Below are 16,763 nucleotides of genomic sequence, written 5' to 3'. Positions count from 1 at the left end.
CTGGAGAAGTGATCTTTCTGTACACAATTTGGTCATGTGTCTAATATAATTTCACTCTGTAATCCACCATATATATTACCTGTCAGAAGTTTGGACACACCTACTCATTCCAGGGTTTTTCTTTATTTTTACATTTTCTACATTGTAGAATAATAGTGAAGATATCAACTATGAAATAACACATATGGAATCCTGTAGTAACCAAAAAAGTGTTAAACAAATCAAATCAATTTTTATTGAGGTTTTTGAGATTCTTCAAAGTAGCTACCCTTTGCCTTGACAGCTTTGCACAGTCTTGGCATTCTCTCAACCATCTTCGTGAGGTAGTCATTTCAAGTAACAGATGTGCCTTGTTAAATTGTGGAATTTCTTTCCTTATTGCGTTTGAGATAATCAGTTGTGTTGTGATAAGGTTGGGTTGGTATACAGAAGATGGTCTTTTACCAAATAGGGCTTAGTTCATATTATGGCAAAAAATATAAAATAAGCAAAGAGAAACAAACGTCCATTACTTTAAAACATGAAGGTCAGTCGATGCGGAACACTTCAAGAACTTTTTAAAAGTTTCTTCAAGTGCAGTCGCAAAATCCATCAAGCGCTATGATAAACTGGCTCTCATGAGGACCTCCACAGGAAAGGAAGACCCAGAGTTACCTCTGCTGCAGATGATAAGCTCTAGAGTTCACTTCACCTCAGATTGCTGCCAAAATAAATGTTTCAGACTTCAAGTAACAGAAACATCTCAACATCAACTGTTCAAAGGAGACGGCGTGAATCAGGCTTTCATGGTTGAATTGCTGCAAAGAAACCACTATTAAAAGACACCAATAAGAAGAAGAGACTTGCTTGGGCCTAGAGACATTAGCAATAGACATTAGACCGACGGAAATCTGTCCTTTTTGATCTGATGAGTCGAAATTTGAGAATTTTTGGGGTTCCAACCGCTGTGTCTTTGTGAGATGCAGAGTAGGTGAACGAAGGATCTCTGCATGTGGGGTTCCCATCATGAAGCATGGAGGAGGTGTGGGGGTGCTTTGCTGGTGACAGTCTGATTTATTTAGAATTCAAGGCACGCTTAACCAGCATGGCTACCATAGCATTCTGCAGTGTTACGCCATCCCATCGGGTTGCACTTAATCCCACTATCAGTTGTTTTTCAAAAGGACAAAGACCAACTCACTTCCAGGCTGTGTAAGGGCTATTTGACTAAGACGGAGAGTGATGGAGTGCTGCATCAGATGACTTGGCCTCCACAATCAGCTGACCTCAACCCAATTGAGATGGTTTGGGATGAGTTGGATAGCAGAGCGAAGGAAAAGCAGCCATCAAGTGCTCAGCATATGTTGGAACTCCTTCAAGACTGTTGGAAAAGCATTCCAGGTGAAGCTGGTTGAGAGAATACCAAGAGTGTGCAAAGCTGTCATCAAGGCAAAGGGTGGCTATTTGYAGATGCTCAAATTATAATATATTTTGATTTGTTTAACACTTTTTTGTTTARTACATAATTCTATGTGTGTTATTTCATAGTTTTGACATCTTCACTAGTCTTCTACAKTGTAGACAGAAACCCTTGAATGAGTAGGTGTTCTGAAACTTTTGACCAGTAGTGGAAGTATTCACACCCCAAATTGAGATTTGGTGCATCCAATTTCCTTTGAACATCCTTGATGTTAATACAACTTGATTGGTGTCCACCTGTGGCCAATTCAATTGTTTGGACATGATTTAGAAAGAATCACACCTGTCTATATAAGGTCCCACAGTTGACACTGCATGTCAGGGCAGAAACTATAGCATGAAGTACAAGGAACTGTCCGTAGATCTCTAAGATACAATTGTGATGAGGCATATATTTGGGGAAGAGTATAAAACAATTTCTTGAGTGTTGAAAAGCCTAGTGGACTCCATCATTGGGAAATWAAAAAAATATGGAACTGCCCAGACTCTGCCTAGAGCTTACCATCCGACCAAACTGAGCAACTGGGCAAAAATGACCTTGATCAGGGAGGTGACCAAGAACCCAATGACCACTCGGACAGAACTTGGCTGAGATGGGAGYAACTGCCTGAAGGACCAGTCTCTGAAGCACTTCACCAATCTGGGCTTTATGGGAGAATGGCCAGATGGAAGCCACTCCTGAGAAAAAGGCAAATGACAGCACGCCTGGAGTTTGCAAAAAGGCATGTGAAAGACTCAGAGCATAAGGCAAAATATTCTGTGTTCTGAGATAAAAATGAAACTKTTTGGCCTTAATGCAAAGCGCTATGCCTGGAGAAAACCAGTCACAGCTCATCACCCGTCTAACCATCTCTACCATGAAGCATGGTAGTGGCAGCATCATGCTATGGYGATGCTTTTCAGCAGACTGGWAAGGATAGAGGAAACAATGAATGGAGCCAAATACAGGCAAATCCTTAATGAGAACCTGCTTCAGAGTGCCAACGACCTTAGACTGGGGTGAAGATATCAGTTCTAACAGGACAATGACCCCAAGCATACAGCCAAAGCAACACTGGGATGGCTTCAGAACAAGAATGTGAAAGTCCTTGAGTGGCCGAGCCAAAGCCCAGACTTGAATCCCATTGAAAATCTGTGGAAAGACATGAAGTTTGCTGTTCACCACTGCTCCCCATATAACTTAACATAGCTTTGACAAAATAAATCTGAATGGGAGAAATTCCCAAATCCAGATGTGCAATACCCAAGACAATTCAAAGCTGTAATCYCCYCCAAAGGTGCTTCTACAAAGTATTGACTCACGTGTTTWAATACTTATGTAAATTTGATATTCCTGTATTCCATATGCAATAAATTTGCTAAAATGTCTAAACATGTTTTCACTGTCATTATGGGGTATATATTCAATACCTTTTGAATTCAGGCTGTAACACAATATGTGGAATACTTTAAGTAGTTAGAATACTTTCTGAAAGCACTGRATGTCATTCTGTACCATACTTAAGCAATAAGGCACGGGGGGTGTGGTATAGGGCCAATATACCACGGCTAAGGGCTGTTCTTAGGCACTACGCAACGCCGGGGWATATTGGTCATATACCACAAACCCTCGTGCCTTATTGCTATTATAAACTGGTTACCAATGTAATTAGAGTAGTACAAATAAATGTTTTGTCAGACCTGTGGTATATGGTCTGATATACCACGGCTGTCAGCCAATCAGKATTCAGGGCTCGAACCATCCAGGTTATAATAGAAATTATTCTGCTTTTGACTGTTGCTATCTTGAAATGTCATTGAATATTAGACAGAGTGTGAGCTAGGTGAAGTATTCACTCAGCTGATACTGATCCTTCACCATTTGATTGTGTCCATGCAAAAGCATAATGTAGCATTATCTCATTTAATTACCTCAAGCAGGGCTCCCTTGTCAAAGAGACCCTGGTCTCAATTGTGACTCCCTGCTTAAAGAAAGGTTAAATATATATKTTTTCAAATAAGCGTTTATGTTTTTCAAGAACCAGCTCTTTCTTCTATTTGCTGTAATTGGCTAATACAGCTTATCATTTCAAATCAAATCAAATACACATATTTAGCAGATGTCATTGCGGGTGTAGCGAAATGCTTGTGTGCATCAGTCAGGTGTGCATCAGTCAAGGTTTAAGCTGAATGACTTGCATTCATGAAGCACTTCTCACATGCCCAGGAAGTGCTTTTATTAACAATATTAACACCATGTTGGTTACGCGTAGCGTTGTGCCATGGCTCGGAGGAAGACTGTGTGCTGTGCTCTGAGCACACTGGAGGTCACCCTCAGGGTTCTGTTTGTGGTCATAACCTCATAACCTCAGTATCTGTGGGYTTAATCTGTCATGGCTATTCACTGGAAAGACAGATCACGTAAGAGTTTATCTATGTTTGTCTCATTTTGCTCGTGGGTAACTTTGTAGTTTTTTTAGTGTGAGAAGCAGGGGTTTGTCACGGGGTTCATTTACGAGTAACGTTCCTTCACACATGACGGCCAAGAATAAAATCTTCATTCGGTTTATTTATAATAGTCTAATTCATAAAAACTGGTTTATTTTTGATAGTGTTAACAACTGATGTGTAATATTGTTTTTGACTTCAGAGGAACCAGTGCCTACGGTCAGTCCTACAACAGGACCACAGGAAACAGCCCATTATCAGTTTGAAAACTTCACCCTGGCACGTTTTGAAAAAAACGGCAAGTGTCACAGTAGCTGATGTTTTTCTCAATACATTGCAGTCAATGGGAAAAGATGAGTGTCAGAGAGTTGATGTGATTGAAATAGAAGTGAGAGAGAGATGGGGGGGAGAGAGGGAGGGGAGAGAGAAGGGACAAGAGAGAGGGAGAGGGTGAAGGAGGGAGAGCGAGAGGAGAGAGATGAGAGGAGGTCGAGGGAGGAAAAGAAGGAGCGAGAGAGAATGGAGGAGGAGGGAGAGAAGGTGTAGAGTGATGGCAGGATGGAGAGGGTGAAAGAACGGGGAGAGAAGAGAATGAGGGGGGGTAAAGAGGAGGTTAGGGTGAGAAGAGACAGACATGAGATAAACGACAAAAACGTCAACCCTGTGACACTCATCGTTTCCCATTGACTGCAATGTATCAAGAAAAACGTCAGATAATGTGACATTTTACCTTTTTTTGCGAGAAACGTGCCAGGATGACGTTTTCCTATGATATTATGTTGGGTGAGCAGAGCAGACTGAACCAGACCCCCTGGAGATGTCCCCCTGGTGAGTGGCAATCGTCTGTCAGCACTCCAAAAGACCATTTCCCCTGCAGCGCTCCCTGGACTCTCCCAACTCACACTAGTGTTAGTGCATCGCTGACCTACAAACCACAACCACTAGTGTCCCTCTATTCCTGTTTGGTTGTGTGTATGACTGTTTGGTGTGTGTGACTGTTTGGTTGTGTGTGACTGTTTGGGTGTGATGTTTGGTGTGTGTGACTGTTTGTGTGTGTGACTGTTTGGTGTGTGTGTGTGTCTGTTTGGTGTGTGTAGTGTGTGTGTGTGTGTGTGGTGTGTCGCGTGTGTGTGTTGGTGTTGTGTGTGTGGTGTGTGTGTGTGTGTGTGTGTGTGTGTGTGTGTGTGTGTGTGTGTGTGTGTGTGTGTGTTGTTGTGTGTGTGTGTGTGTGTGTGTGTGTGTGTGTGTGTGTGTGTGTGTGTGGTGTGTGTGTGTGTGTTTGGTTTGTGTGTGTGTCTGTTTGGTTTGTGTGTGTTGTTCGGTTTGTGGTAATAAAGTGTGGATTGTATTTGTAATTTATTTTATTTAACCTTTATTTAACTAGGCAAGTCAATTAAGAACAAATTCTTATTTACAATGACGGCCTACCCCGGCCAAACCCAAACCCGGACGACGCTGGGCCAATTGTGCGCCACCCTATGGGACTCCCAATCACAGCCGGTTGTGATACAGCCTGTCTCTTGCTGGTCATTTACATTCTCTAACCGGGACGCCGGGACAGTTGCATCCATATCTAAAGCACCACCTTTATCAAAGTCCACACCCACATGGTGGCGCTCTTTTTCAGTACTGTGTCTGTGTTCCAGGGGGCCGTATGTGTGACACTGTGTCTTGTTCCAGGGGGCCATATGTGTGACACTGTGTCTTTTTGTCCAGGGGGCATATGTGTGACACTGTGTCTTGTTCCAGGGGGCTATGTGTGGGCAACTGTGTCTGTTCAGGGGCCGTATGTGTGACACTGTGTCTTGTTCCAGGGGGCCATATGTGTGACACTGTGTCTTGTTCCAGGGGCCGTATGTGTGACACTGTGTCTTGTTCCAGGGGGCCATATGGGTGACACTGTGTCTTGTTCCAGGGGCCGTATGTGTGACTGTGTCTTGTTCAGGGGGCCGTATGTGTGACACTGTGTCTTGTTCCAGGGGCCGTATGTGTGACACTGTGTCTTGTTCCAGGGGGCCGTATGTGTGACACTGTGTCTGTTCCAGGGGCCGTATTGTGTGACACTTTGTCTTGTTCCAGGGGCCAGTATGTGTGACACTGTGTCTTGTTCCAGGGGCCGTTATGTGTGACACTGTGTCTTGTTCCAGGGGGCCGTATGTGTGACACTGTGTCTTGTTCCAGGGGGCCGTATGTGTGACACTTTGTCTTGTTCCAGGGGGCCGTATGTGGCGGCCTTTGCTCTTACCTGGGAGATGCCAGCCCAGACACCAGAGGGTCCTTCTGTGCCAACACTGGACTCCCCTGTGATTACCGTAACAGCTCCTGTCCTATTGGAGGGACAAAACTATAGGAATACATGGAATACTGTAGCAGACTCCTATGCAAATTCAAAAGTGTACTTTATAGCAGAGTCCATAGCAACAAAAAAATACTGCCTGCACCAACATGTGTACATCACCTCTCTGATGCTTTCCATCAAAAAATGTGTTGCGCTGTCCAGCAGGATCTGACATGTTTGACACCACCTGCATCATAGGAGAGAACATTTACAAAAGTGCAAAGGTAAGAAATCTTACCAGTCACTAGGAGTGAGATGCCGATTATAATTCCATGATCTGTGGAACCAGTTACGTGTACAGATGTTTGTTGTCTTCTCCATCAAGYCATCATCCACATCTACCATTGTCTTATGACTGCTGTGTTGCTGTGTTTGCCCCCTACAGGATCTGCATGGTAAGGCCAGTCAGGAGGTGTGGGATTCTGTGATTTTGTGATTCTGACCCAGCAGGACCTGTTAACCAGCTCGGGGCCACAGCTTCACCGCAGAAACTATAAACGGAGGAGGAGATCTCAATTTCAAGGTTAGCAACCCTTCTCCGCTTTTCATTGTACTATATTTAGATCATTGTCATGTAGATAACCCCTCTTCAATGTATTGAATTGTTCTGAAACGGGGGCTTTTTGAGGGTGACCCGTTRTGGCAAGGCATTAGAGATACACTGCTTGGAGCTCCTTCCAATGAGACACAGGACTGCCACCACCCCAAACCTGTTTTCTTCAGCACTGGAGAGGTGTGAGCACTGTTCTTTTTCAGCCTTTTTCCATTGTAGCCCCAGCGCAGCCTAACACTTTCCATGGGCTTAAACTGTGGTGTTACCCTAGGGGAGTTGTGTTTCCAAAGCTAGGACTGTGTGTCAGTGTACTGTAACATGATGTCACCATGGAGATGTGACCGTGCTMTTCTCTCTGGCCTAGCTGACCTGGGCCCTCCCGTGTCACACAAACATTGTGGGCGTCCAGATGATCACCACAGGACCTGTGGCCATCGTGGCCATCCCTGGAGAAATGACGTGAGTTTCCGCTGCAGTCTGAACGTGTGTGAGTGGTTGAACTTCATAAACKCTCATTTGATTTTCCTTCCAATGCTGTCATGGAAAATGTGATTAAGGAACAGATGTGTTGGACTTGGACTTGAGATGGAATAGGTTGTGACTCGCAGGTCACGCGTTAAGGCACACATGAAAGTACAATGAAAATCAATGTTGTTTTGAAGAGAACAGACAGGCCGCAGTGTTTGTTTAGCTGACGTGTTGAAGGACATGTTGGTTGAATTCTGTTTACTTTACTCGTGTTTTGCAGCACCATGTCAGGGGAGGCCGTCAAGCACGTGAGAATCAAATATCACACACACACACACACACACATACATGCACACCCACTCATTAAGGCAAATATTCTATTTGCATTTTTTTGGTATTACATTTGAATGTGTTATACAGATTACCTTTGTTTGTTGATAAGGAACTGGAGGCTCAGGGAACGTTCAGTAATGCAGAGGTGGTCGTTGCTGGCCTGTGTAGCATCTACTCATTACATCACCACCTATGAGGAGTACCAGGTGTGAGAGAAGAAGTGAGATTTTAAGTGGTATCAGATCGCTGCTCCGGATCTGATCGCAAAATGGCTGACAATCACTTATTACGGTTATTCCTCGAAGATCCAGCGTTGCAGAGGAGCATCCACCATCTCTGCATATATCCAGAAGTTTTGAGGCCATTGCAGAGGTGAGGACCACATACTGCACAGTAAACTGGGATGACGTTCGCACAGATGCATCTTGGGAGACAAGGTAGAGTACTTCCTGTTTATTCAACGTCCTCATTTCATATGCGCTGTATATCAGACACAATCCATTTTAGTAGGACGTGATATCCTTTTAATGGCCGCTGTAAATTAATAAATAAACAACTAGCAGCGCCTGGAACTATCTGGTTGGTTTGATTATTTGGCTTATTTAGCATCAGGCCTTATTTCTCAATGACATCTTATTGATAAAATTGTCAGTGTTTTATAGCTGATTATCACCCCACAGCTTAAAGGTCCAATGCAGCTGTTTCTATCTCAATATCAAATCATTTCTGGGTAACAATTAATTACAGACTTTACTGTGATTGTTTTCAATTAAAATGGTCAAAAAGAAACAAAAAATGCTTCTTAGCAAAGAGCAATTTCTCAAGCAAGAATTTTGCTCTGACTGTCTGGGAGAGGTCTGAGTAGGGTGGGGGGGGGTGTCTCAATTAATTGAAAGCATACGACATATTTTTGAGAGAAGCAGTGGCAGATTGGGCCAGATGGTTGCTAAGGGGTGGTTTTTAGAGCTTGTTTTGCCCAATTTGGGTTAGATTTAGCCCTGTACAATGAGGTCAGTATTGGTCTACGGTTCACCTCCGTGGTGAGTATGTTCTAAAGATCAGAACTCTCCTGTGCCAACAGCCTGATGTCTCTCTGTGCGACAGTAACGAGGTCACAGTCTCTTTGATCAGCTCAGTCAACATCAGCATGACAACATCAGAGGTAGAGGTGGGGGGGGGGGGGGGTGTGTGAATGGAAGGTGACACTGAGCCCTCATGTCTTTAGTGTTCTTGTCTCTTTTTCTTGTCTTGTCTTTTCTCTTCTCTCTGTTTTCTCGTCTCCTCTCCTCTCACAATAGGTTTAACTAGGTAAAGAATGGAGCAGAGAGTAATGTTAGCATTGAGTGGCACATCCTCCTGTCAGCCCAGACGTTCTCCTACCGGATCAGACACTTTGCACACTACAAACAGAGGAAGGGGATCACAGATCCTGTGATTCCAGTGAATGGGGGTGTGTCAGAGCTCTTCAGAGTCTCCAAAAGAACGTATTATTACTATCCGCTGGTCATTGAGTAAGACCAAATAGGGCACATTATAGTGTACACTTCTAGTGACCCACATTTGATGATGTATTAATGTTCTCTATTTCAATGCAGTTCAATGTATGTACAGCATTGAAGCACTACATAAGACCAGTGCTTCGATACGCAACCGGCCTTTGGGTTGACGGGCAACAAGCCATTGCGCTGAATGGAGGCTGTGATCAACAGGATGACGGCGGAAATATGTTTTGAATGTAGGGCAGCTTCAGTGCTCTTCCATAGCTCATCTCCCATGGAAATTAAGATCATTTGTTTATGATCAGTTTATTCACGTTTTTTTTGTGTGTGTAATTATGTACAGTGCTTATTTTGAATAGAATGAAATTCTTTAAATATTGTGGCACACTTCTTAGTTTTATGTAGAAGGAATAAAGGGAAGAAAGCTCGTCTCAAAATGCAATTGGTTCATTTATCACAGGCAATTACAGATCATGAAACGTTAGAATTACCAAGCTGTACTGCACGTTGTTTCACAAAAGTGTTCCCATTTCTCCTTACATTTCAGATTGGTATTTATTTCTCTCCTTTTTGATTTTTTTKGATCAATTATTGAGGCACAAAGAATTTGAAATAACCAAAAACAATATAACTATACAAATATTGTCGGATTTCTGGTATAAAAAATAAGTTTGAAGTGCTATACACACTTTAATACTGTCACTGCTTAGGCATTTATGTTTATCAGAGTGTCGTTTTGTACGCTGAGAAGTGTGTTAACACTTCCTATGTCCATGTTCGCAGGCCTAGGTTTGGTGTAAGGCAATAAGAGAAATAAGCGAAATAGAATGACACGGATCTTTGTCAAGATGATTGACATATTACTCCAATGTAAAACAAWACTTTTTGACAATAAATATACCATGACTCAAACACTTTTCCATAGACGACAAACCCTTAACATCTTAAAATAGGCAGTTCAGTTTCACAGCAGCTTGTGGATGGATTTCATTTTCCGCACACTATAACATCAGAAAAGAGAGGGAAACAAATTCTGTGTTTGCATTTGTAAATACTGAGACACAAATAGCACAAAAGAAACCCCTCACTATCAAAAGTGACTGAACCCCGCCAGTGTTTTTAGTCTAACAATGTACAACCGTGCAACAACATCAAAAGGTACTTGCAGCACATTTAGGTAGAAAGTAAAAGTCATCCTTGAAACTAGAAATCCCTGACATTTAAAAACTATATTTCTATAGATGATTTATGAGGAAATCTAAATAAGACTTTTAGGGCAAATTTAATCAACTTAAATGGGGAAACTTCAACTTCTACACTATTGGGTCAAAGGAGACCACTAGTCCGTCACTATGAACTAGCAGCTGTGTCATAAAATAGACAATGAGTATAAAAAAAGTATTGGCTGTCAAAATAATGATAAAATACATAAGAACCAATCAAAACTATCTCTGACAATTTTCTGACTCTACAACATCCAATTAGGGCCCTCCTCTACAACTAAATAGATCCACACAATCAAATGAAAACACATAATGGATACTACGTACACTGAACAAAAATATAAACGCAACATGCAATAATTTCAAAGATTTTACTGAGTTACAGTTCATATAAGGAAATCAGTCGGTTAATTATGCCCTAATCTATGGATTTCACATGACTGGGAATACAGATATGCATCGGTTTGTCACAGATACCTTTTAAAAAAGTAGGGACGTGGATCAGAAAACCAGTCAGTATCTGGTGTGACTGCCATTTGCCTCATGCAGTACGACACATCTCCTTCACATAGAGTTGATCAGGCTGTTGATTGTGGCCTGTGGAATGTTGTCCCACTCCTCTTCAATGGCTGTGCGAAGTTGCTGGATATTGGCGGGAACTCGAACARGCTGTCGTACATGTCGATCCAGAGCATCCCAAACATGCTCATTGGGTGACATGTCAGGTGAGTATGCAGGCTATGGAAGAACTGGGACATTTTCAGCCTTAGGATTTGTGTACAGATCCTTGTGACATGGGGCTGTGCATTATCATGCTGAAACATGAGGCGATGGCGGTGGATGAATGGCACGTCAATGGGTCTCAGGATCTCGTCACGGTATCTCTGTGCATTCAAATCGATATCGATAAAAGGCAATTGTGTTCGTTGTCTGTAGCTTATCCCTGCCCATACCATAACCCCACCACCACCATGGGGCACTCTGTTCACAACGTTGACATCAGCAAACCGCTCGCCCACACCACTCCATACACGCTGTCTGCCATCTGCCCGGTACAGTTGAAACCGGGATTCATCCCTGAAGAGCACACAGCGTGCCAGTGGCCATCGAAGGTGAGCATTTGCCCACTGAAGTCGGTTACAACGCCCAACTGCAGTCAGGTCAAGACCCTGGTGAGGACGACGAGCACCRAGATGAGCATCCCTGAGACGGTTTCTGAGAATTTGTGCAGAAATTCTTTGGTTGTGCAAACCCACAGTTTCATTAGCTGTCCGGTTGGCTGGTCTCAGAAGATCCCGTAGGTTAAGAAGCCAGATGTGGAGGTCCTGGGCTGGCGTCGTTACACATGGTCTTCGGTTGTGAGGCCAGTCATACTCTAAAATGACGTTGGAGGTGGCTTAGAGAAGTGAACATTCAGTTCTCTGGCAACAGCTTTGGTGGACATTCCTGCAGTCAGCATGCCAATTGCACGCTCCCTCAAAACTTGAGACATCTGTTTCGCATGACAAAACTGCACATTTTAAAGTGACCTTTTATTGTCCCCAGCACAAGATGCATCTGTGTAATGATCATTCTGTTTAATCAGCTTCTTGATATGCCACACCTGTCAGGTGGATGGATTATTTTGGCAAAGGAGAAATGCTCACTAACAGGGATGTGAACATTTTTTTTTTTGAAATATATGCTTGTTGTGCGTATGAAACATTTCTGGGATCTTTTGCATGTTGCGTTAATATTTTTGTTCAGTGTAGTTTTATATAGTCTGAACTACGAATGAATGCTGGTGAATGAGATGACGTTCCAGGATGGCCCTAGAACACTCCATAACCGTCTCCACGGGTTGCCACGGTGAAGGCGGGATAGCCTTCGTAGGTAGTGTATGCTGCCATYTCCTGGTGCAGGGAGACGGCCTGTTTGAGCTGGGAGGCAGCTACTGAGGCTGAGGTGTTRGCTATTGTGTAACCTGCAGATCAGGAGACAGGACATGGGTTAGATAGCTATTCAAATTGCATTTCAGTTGTTCAAGCTCATATCTTGTCGTTATTGTGGAGTCTGTATGATGTTCAGTTTGAACACGTTTTTTTAATCTCAAACTTTCACTTGCCAGCACATGTAATTCATGAACAGCCTTTGGTTTGTATTTGTAGTGTATACCGTCATGTGGTTCTAAGCAACCTACTCTAGAGAGAGGGTGGTATGATGGTTAGTCTTACGGACATTCACAACATACCTGGGAATGCGGCAACGGCTGCAGCGGAGGCCTCAGCGCCCTCTGTCTGCAGACCCAGGGTATGCAGGGCGTGCTCCGCAGCATGAACCTTGGCTTCATCCACAGATGTACACAGCTTGGCTGGGGTGAACGGATGCCTGGAGGGAGGGAGGGAGGAAGGAAGGAAGGGAGAGAGAGAGAGAGAGAGAGAGAGAGAAGGTTAGAGGGTTATATTATCCAAGGGATCCTTGGATAGAGGAAGCCGGCAGGTTGACTAGCGGTTAAGAGCGTTGGGCCAGTAACCGAAAGTTGCTGGTTTGAATCCCCAAGCCAAGTAGGTGAAAATCTGCCGGGGTGCCCTTGAGCAAGGCACTTCAACCTAATTGCTTCTGTAAGTCACTGTGGATTAAAGTGTCTSCTWAATGATTGCAATGCTAGAGGAGAAGGTTACAGGGTTATATTATCCTTTGATATAGGAAGTGAAACATATTAGATGTGGCTATTAGGTGGCTGTGTTTCTTACACATTAGGATATTGGGTGGACAGAGCCGGAATGGTGACTTTGTAGAGGAACAGTTGGCTTTGGTCAGGTCCGATAGCAGAGTGAAGCTGATAAACTGGCTGCCCCCAGTTGTTCTTCTGACACACATCCTCCAGGATCTGGAAGAAGACATGAAACATCAATAGATGTGTTTTTCTGAAACATTTCAATTATTGTGTCAGCAGAATGCTGAATACCTTATTTACGGCTAATAAGTAATTAAGTGCGTGTGAGCAGAATGCTGAATACCTTATTTACGGCTAATAAGTAATTAAGTGCGTGTGAGCAGAATGCTGAATACCTTATTTACGGCTAATAAGTAATTAAGTGAGTATGTGTTTGTTGTCCCGTCAGTTCTCATTAGGTCTGGATGTGTGTGTGTGTGTGTGTGTCTGTGTGTGTGTGTGTGTGTGTGTGTGTGTACCTGTGGTGTGTGTTTGATACCGGGAGGCTTCACGGGGTTCATGGGCGTGAGCTCCATGCCTGGCAGCATGTCAAAGAGCTTGTCCTCGGGGTGCTTGTCTGTCTTTAGCTGGTAGGTGGCACAGCCTCGGCCTACACCTGCGTAGGCAAGGTATCCGCGACCACCCATTCCGCGCACCCCCGCTGCCCCTACAGGTACATTCATGTAAATTTCTAGGAATGCAAGAAGGCATTATATCGAATCAAATCACCAGAAATCACCTGGGAGGCAATCAATACCTTGTAAAGACTGATCGTAGGTCATCCAGGCAAGCACAGTACAGCGATTCCATTTTTGACATGTTAAATTTCCCCCCATATCCAACTTGATTGAATGATCGTACTTGTCATACTAGATTGTAATATGCAGCCATGYAGAGCAAATTCTGAATGACAGTCAGGCATCCTAAATCTCTTACTGCTGTAAATAAAGCAGTACAGCATTATTCATAGCGCTCAATGCATGAACATAGGTACGCTATCTCTATTAGGAGATCAAACATTAATGAAAGAACATACAGAGTATATCATTGCAAAATGTGGATTTGGCTCCAGACTGAATTAAGTACTTTATAGCTTTCTCTGATTCAAACAAACAAAACAATTTCAGTTGAATCCTGAAACTACTCATTAAAGGCTGGTTTGCATTGGATTTGGATATCTCAAGTGATTATAGCAGATACCATTGACCTTATCAGCTACTCAAAGACACAGATTGGTAGATAAATGCCATATATATATATGTGTCTGTCTCACTGATTAGCTGTGGAGAGGAATCAGAGAGAGGGTACCCACCTCTGACCGAGGGCGTGCGCACCAGGCCACGGCCCCCCACAAGCCCCTTGGCAATGGGGAAGCGGAACTGATTAGGAATAGCAGCATATATCTGGGGGGCGTAGAACACGGGGGCACCCAGGTATGCTGCTGAGGGGTCATACACCTGGCCCAGTGTGTAGGCGTACTCCCCCTGGGGCAGGGCCCCACCGCGGCCACCTGTACCCCGGGTGTAGCGCACGTAGTTGTCCTTATCCACCGGCTTAGCCAGGGTCACCTCCACGGGAGAGCCATCCACCAGCTAGGGGAGAAGTTGACATTTGGATCTATTCCGTGTAGAGGCAGGTTGTGGCTGGATAATGCATTGTTGTATGACATTGCTTGGTTCTGATGGTTTATCGTTCGGCTGGAGCCTGGTAGGGATGAGACTTTGATTCCCACATGAACTGAATGTGCTCAATATGTGCTAACTGTGAGTCACTTAAATAAAAGCATGTGTCACCATGACATTACATGTCCTGGGATAGGCCGGTGAGAGAGAGAGGCCAGTGAGAGAGAGAGAGAGAGAGAGAGGAGGTACACAGTCACCGCGCTGTGCAGCCATGCCAGGAGAATACGCCAGGTACTAACCGTATTATAACTATTAACAGTCTTAGTACTGAGACAACAGTCAGTCAAGAACAACAACACGTTGTAACATACCCTATGGAAGGACACAGTAAATCATACTGGACCATGATGACTTTGAGGCTTTGAAGAAAACGTTGTACCTTATCCTGACGAAGGCCATGCAGCCGAAACGCGTCGGTTTGTTTAAACAACTTTGTTTCTATTTGAAACATGCCATACTAATAAGGCATTTTAATTAATTATATGAAGAGTGCCTTGGTCCTCCTTCTCTTTTTGATGACCAATTTACACCTTTTACCAAAGAGCACCTTCTTATCTACCAAAATATACTATAGTGTACCTTAGTAGCGCTTCCCTTCCTCCCTTTCTAAGTGTACCTTATTAGTTTGGGTGGGCTAATTGGCTGAAGTGTTGAACTTTCTGATCTCCTTCCCCAGGGAGGATCCTGCTGTGGGGGCACGCCATCGCCGTGGACTGGGCGGAGCCTGAAGTGGAAGTGGACGAGGACACCATGGCAACGGTGAAGATTCTCTACGTGAGGAACTTAATGCTGGCCACTACAGAGAGACCATCGAGAAGGAGTTCAACAGTATCAAACCAGGCAGGTTCAATTACAGCTCAGTCGGATAGTGGGTCACGTTTGGGTTCAACAACGAGTTTCCGTATGTGACTGTGTTATAATGGGTAGTAAGCAGATGTATGCTGATGATCTACAGGTGCTGTAGAGAGAGTGAAGAAGATCAGAGACTATGCCTTTGTCCATTTCACCCAGAGGAGGACGCGATAAGCACCATGGACGCACTGAATGGAAAGGTATAGTCTCCTCTCTCTCTCCTCTCTCTCTCTCTCTCTCTCTCTCTCTCTCTCTCTCTCTCTCTCTCTCTCTCCTCTCTCGTCTCTCTTCTCTCTCTCTCTCTCTCTCTCTCTCCTCTCTCTCTCTCTCTCTCTCTCTTCTCTCTCTCTCTCTCTCTGCTCTCTCTCTCTCTCTCTCTCTCTTCCTCTCTCCTCTCTCTCTCTCCTCGCCTCACTCTCTCTCTCTCTCGCACCGGCCTCTCTCTCTCACTCTTCTCTCTCTTCACCGCTCTCCTCCTCACCGGCCTCTCTCCCTCACGCCTCTCCCTCACGCCTTCTCTCCTCACCGGTCCTCTCTCTCTCAACCGGCTCTCTCTCTCTCACCGGCCTCTCTCTCTCTCTCACCGCCTCTCCTCTCGCCCCCTCTCTCTCTCTCAACCGGCCTCTTCTCTTCTCACGGCCCGCTCTCTCTCTCACCGGCCTCTCTCTCGACTGGCTCTCACTCCGGCCCTCTCTCTCTCTCTCCTCTCTCTCCTAACACTCACCGGTCTCTCTCTCTCTCTCTCTCACCGCCGCTCTCTCTCTCTCTCTTCACCGGCCTCTCTTCTCTCTCTCTCACCGGCCTCTCTCTCTCTCTCTCACCGGCCTCTCTCTCTCTCTCACCGGCCTCTCTCCCTCACCGGCCTCTTCTCCCTCACCGGCCTCTCTCTCCTCACCCGCTCTCTCCCCTCACCGGCCTCTTCTCCCTCACCGGCCTCTCTCCCTCACCGCCTCTCTCCCCTCCACCGGACTCTCTCCCTCACCGGCCTCTCTCCCTCACTGGTCACTCTCTCTCTCACCGACCTCTCTCTCTCTCACCGGCTCACTCTCTCTCTCTCTCACGGCCTCTCTCTCTCTCACCGGCCTCTCTCTCTCTCCACCGGCCTCTCTCTCTTCTCACCGGGCCTCTCTCTCTCTCTCACCGCCTCTCTCTCTCTCTCTCTCTCCACTGCCCGCCTCTCCGGCTCACCGTCCTCTCTCTCTCACCGGCCTCTCTCTAAAATCTCCACCCGGCCT

The 16,763-nt window shown here is 44.9% G+C and overlaps 1 protein-coding gene across 1 annotated transcript in view; it reads right to left on the bottom strand.

Moving 5' to 3' along the window:
• Nucleotides 1-9,507: 9,507 nt before the first annotated feature.
• Nucleotides 9,508-16,763, bottom strand: part of LOC111977563 (APOBEC1 complementation factor) — a 12,379-nt gene continuing 5,123 nt past the window's right edge. Inside the window, exons 7-11 of the mRNA XM_024007040.2 lie at nt 14,307-14,586; nt 13,474-13,685; nt 13,032-13,168; nt 12,530-12,666; nt 9,508-12,262 (exon numbers count right to left, since the gene is read on the bottom strand). Coding sequence (XP_023862808.1) covers nt 12,111-12,262; nt 12,530-12,666; nt 13,032-13,168; nt 13,474-13,685; nt 14,307-14,586 — 918 coding nt within the window. The 3' untranslated portion in view covers nt 9,508-12,110. The remainder of the gene's footprint in view (nt 12,263-12,529; nt 12,667-13,031; nt 13,169-13,473; nt 13,686-14,306; nt 14,587-16,763) is intronic.

Source organism: Salvelinus sp. IW2-2015, linkage group LG18, assembly GCF_002910315.2.
Source record: "Salvelinus sp. IW2-2015 linkage group LG18, ASM291031v2, whole genome shotgun sequence".
Classification (NCBI taxonomy): Eukaryota; Metazoa; Chordata; class Actinopteri; order Salmoniformes; family Salmonidae; genus Salvelinus; species Salvelinus sp. IW2-2015.
Note: the sequence above shows the minus strand (reverse complement) of the source record. Positions and strands in the feature narration are given on the sequence as shown.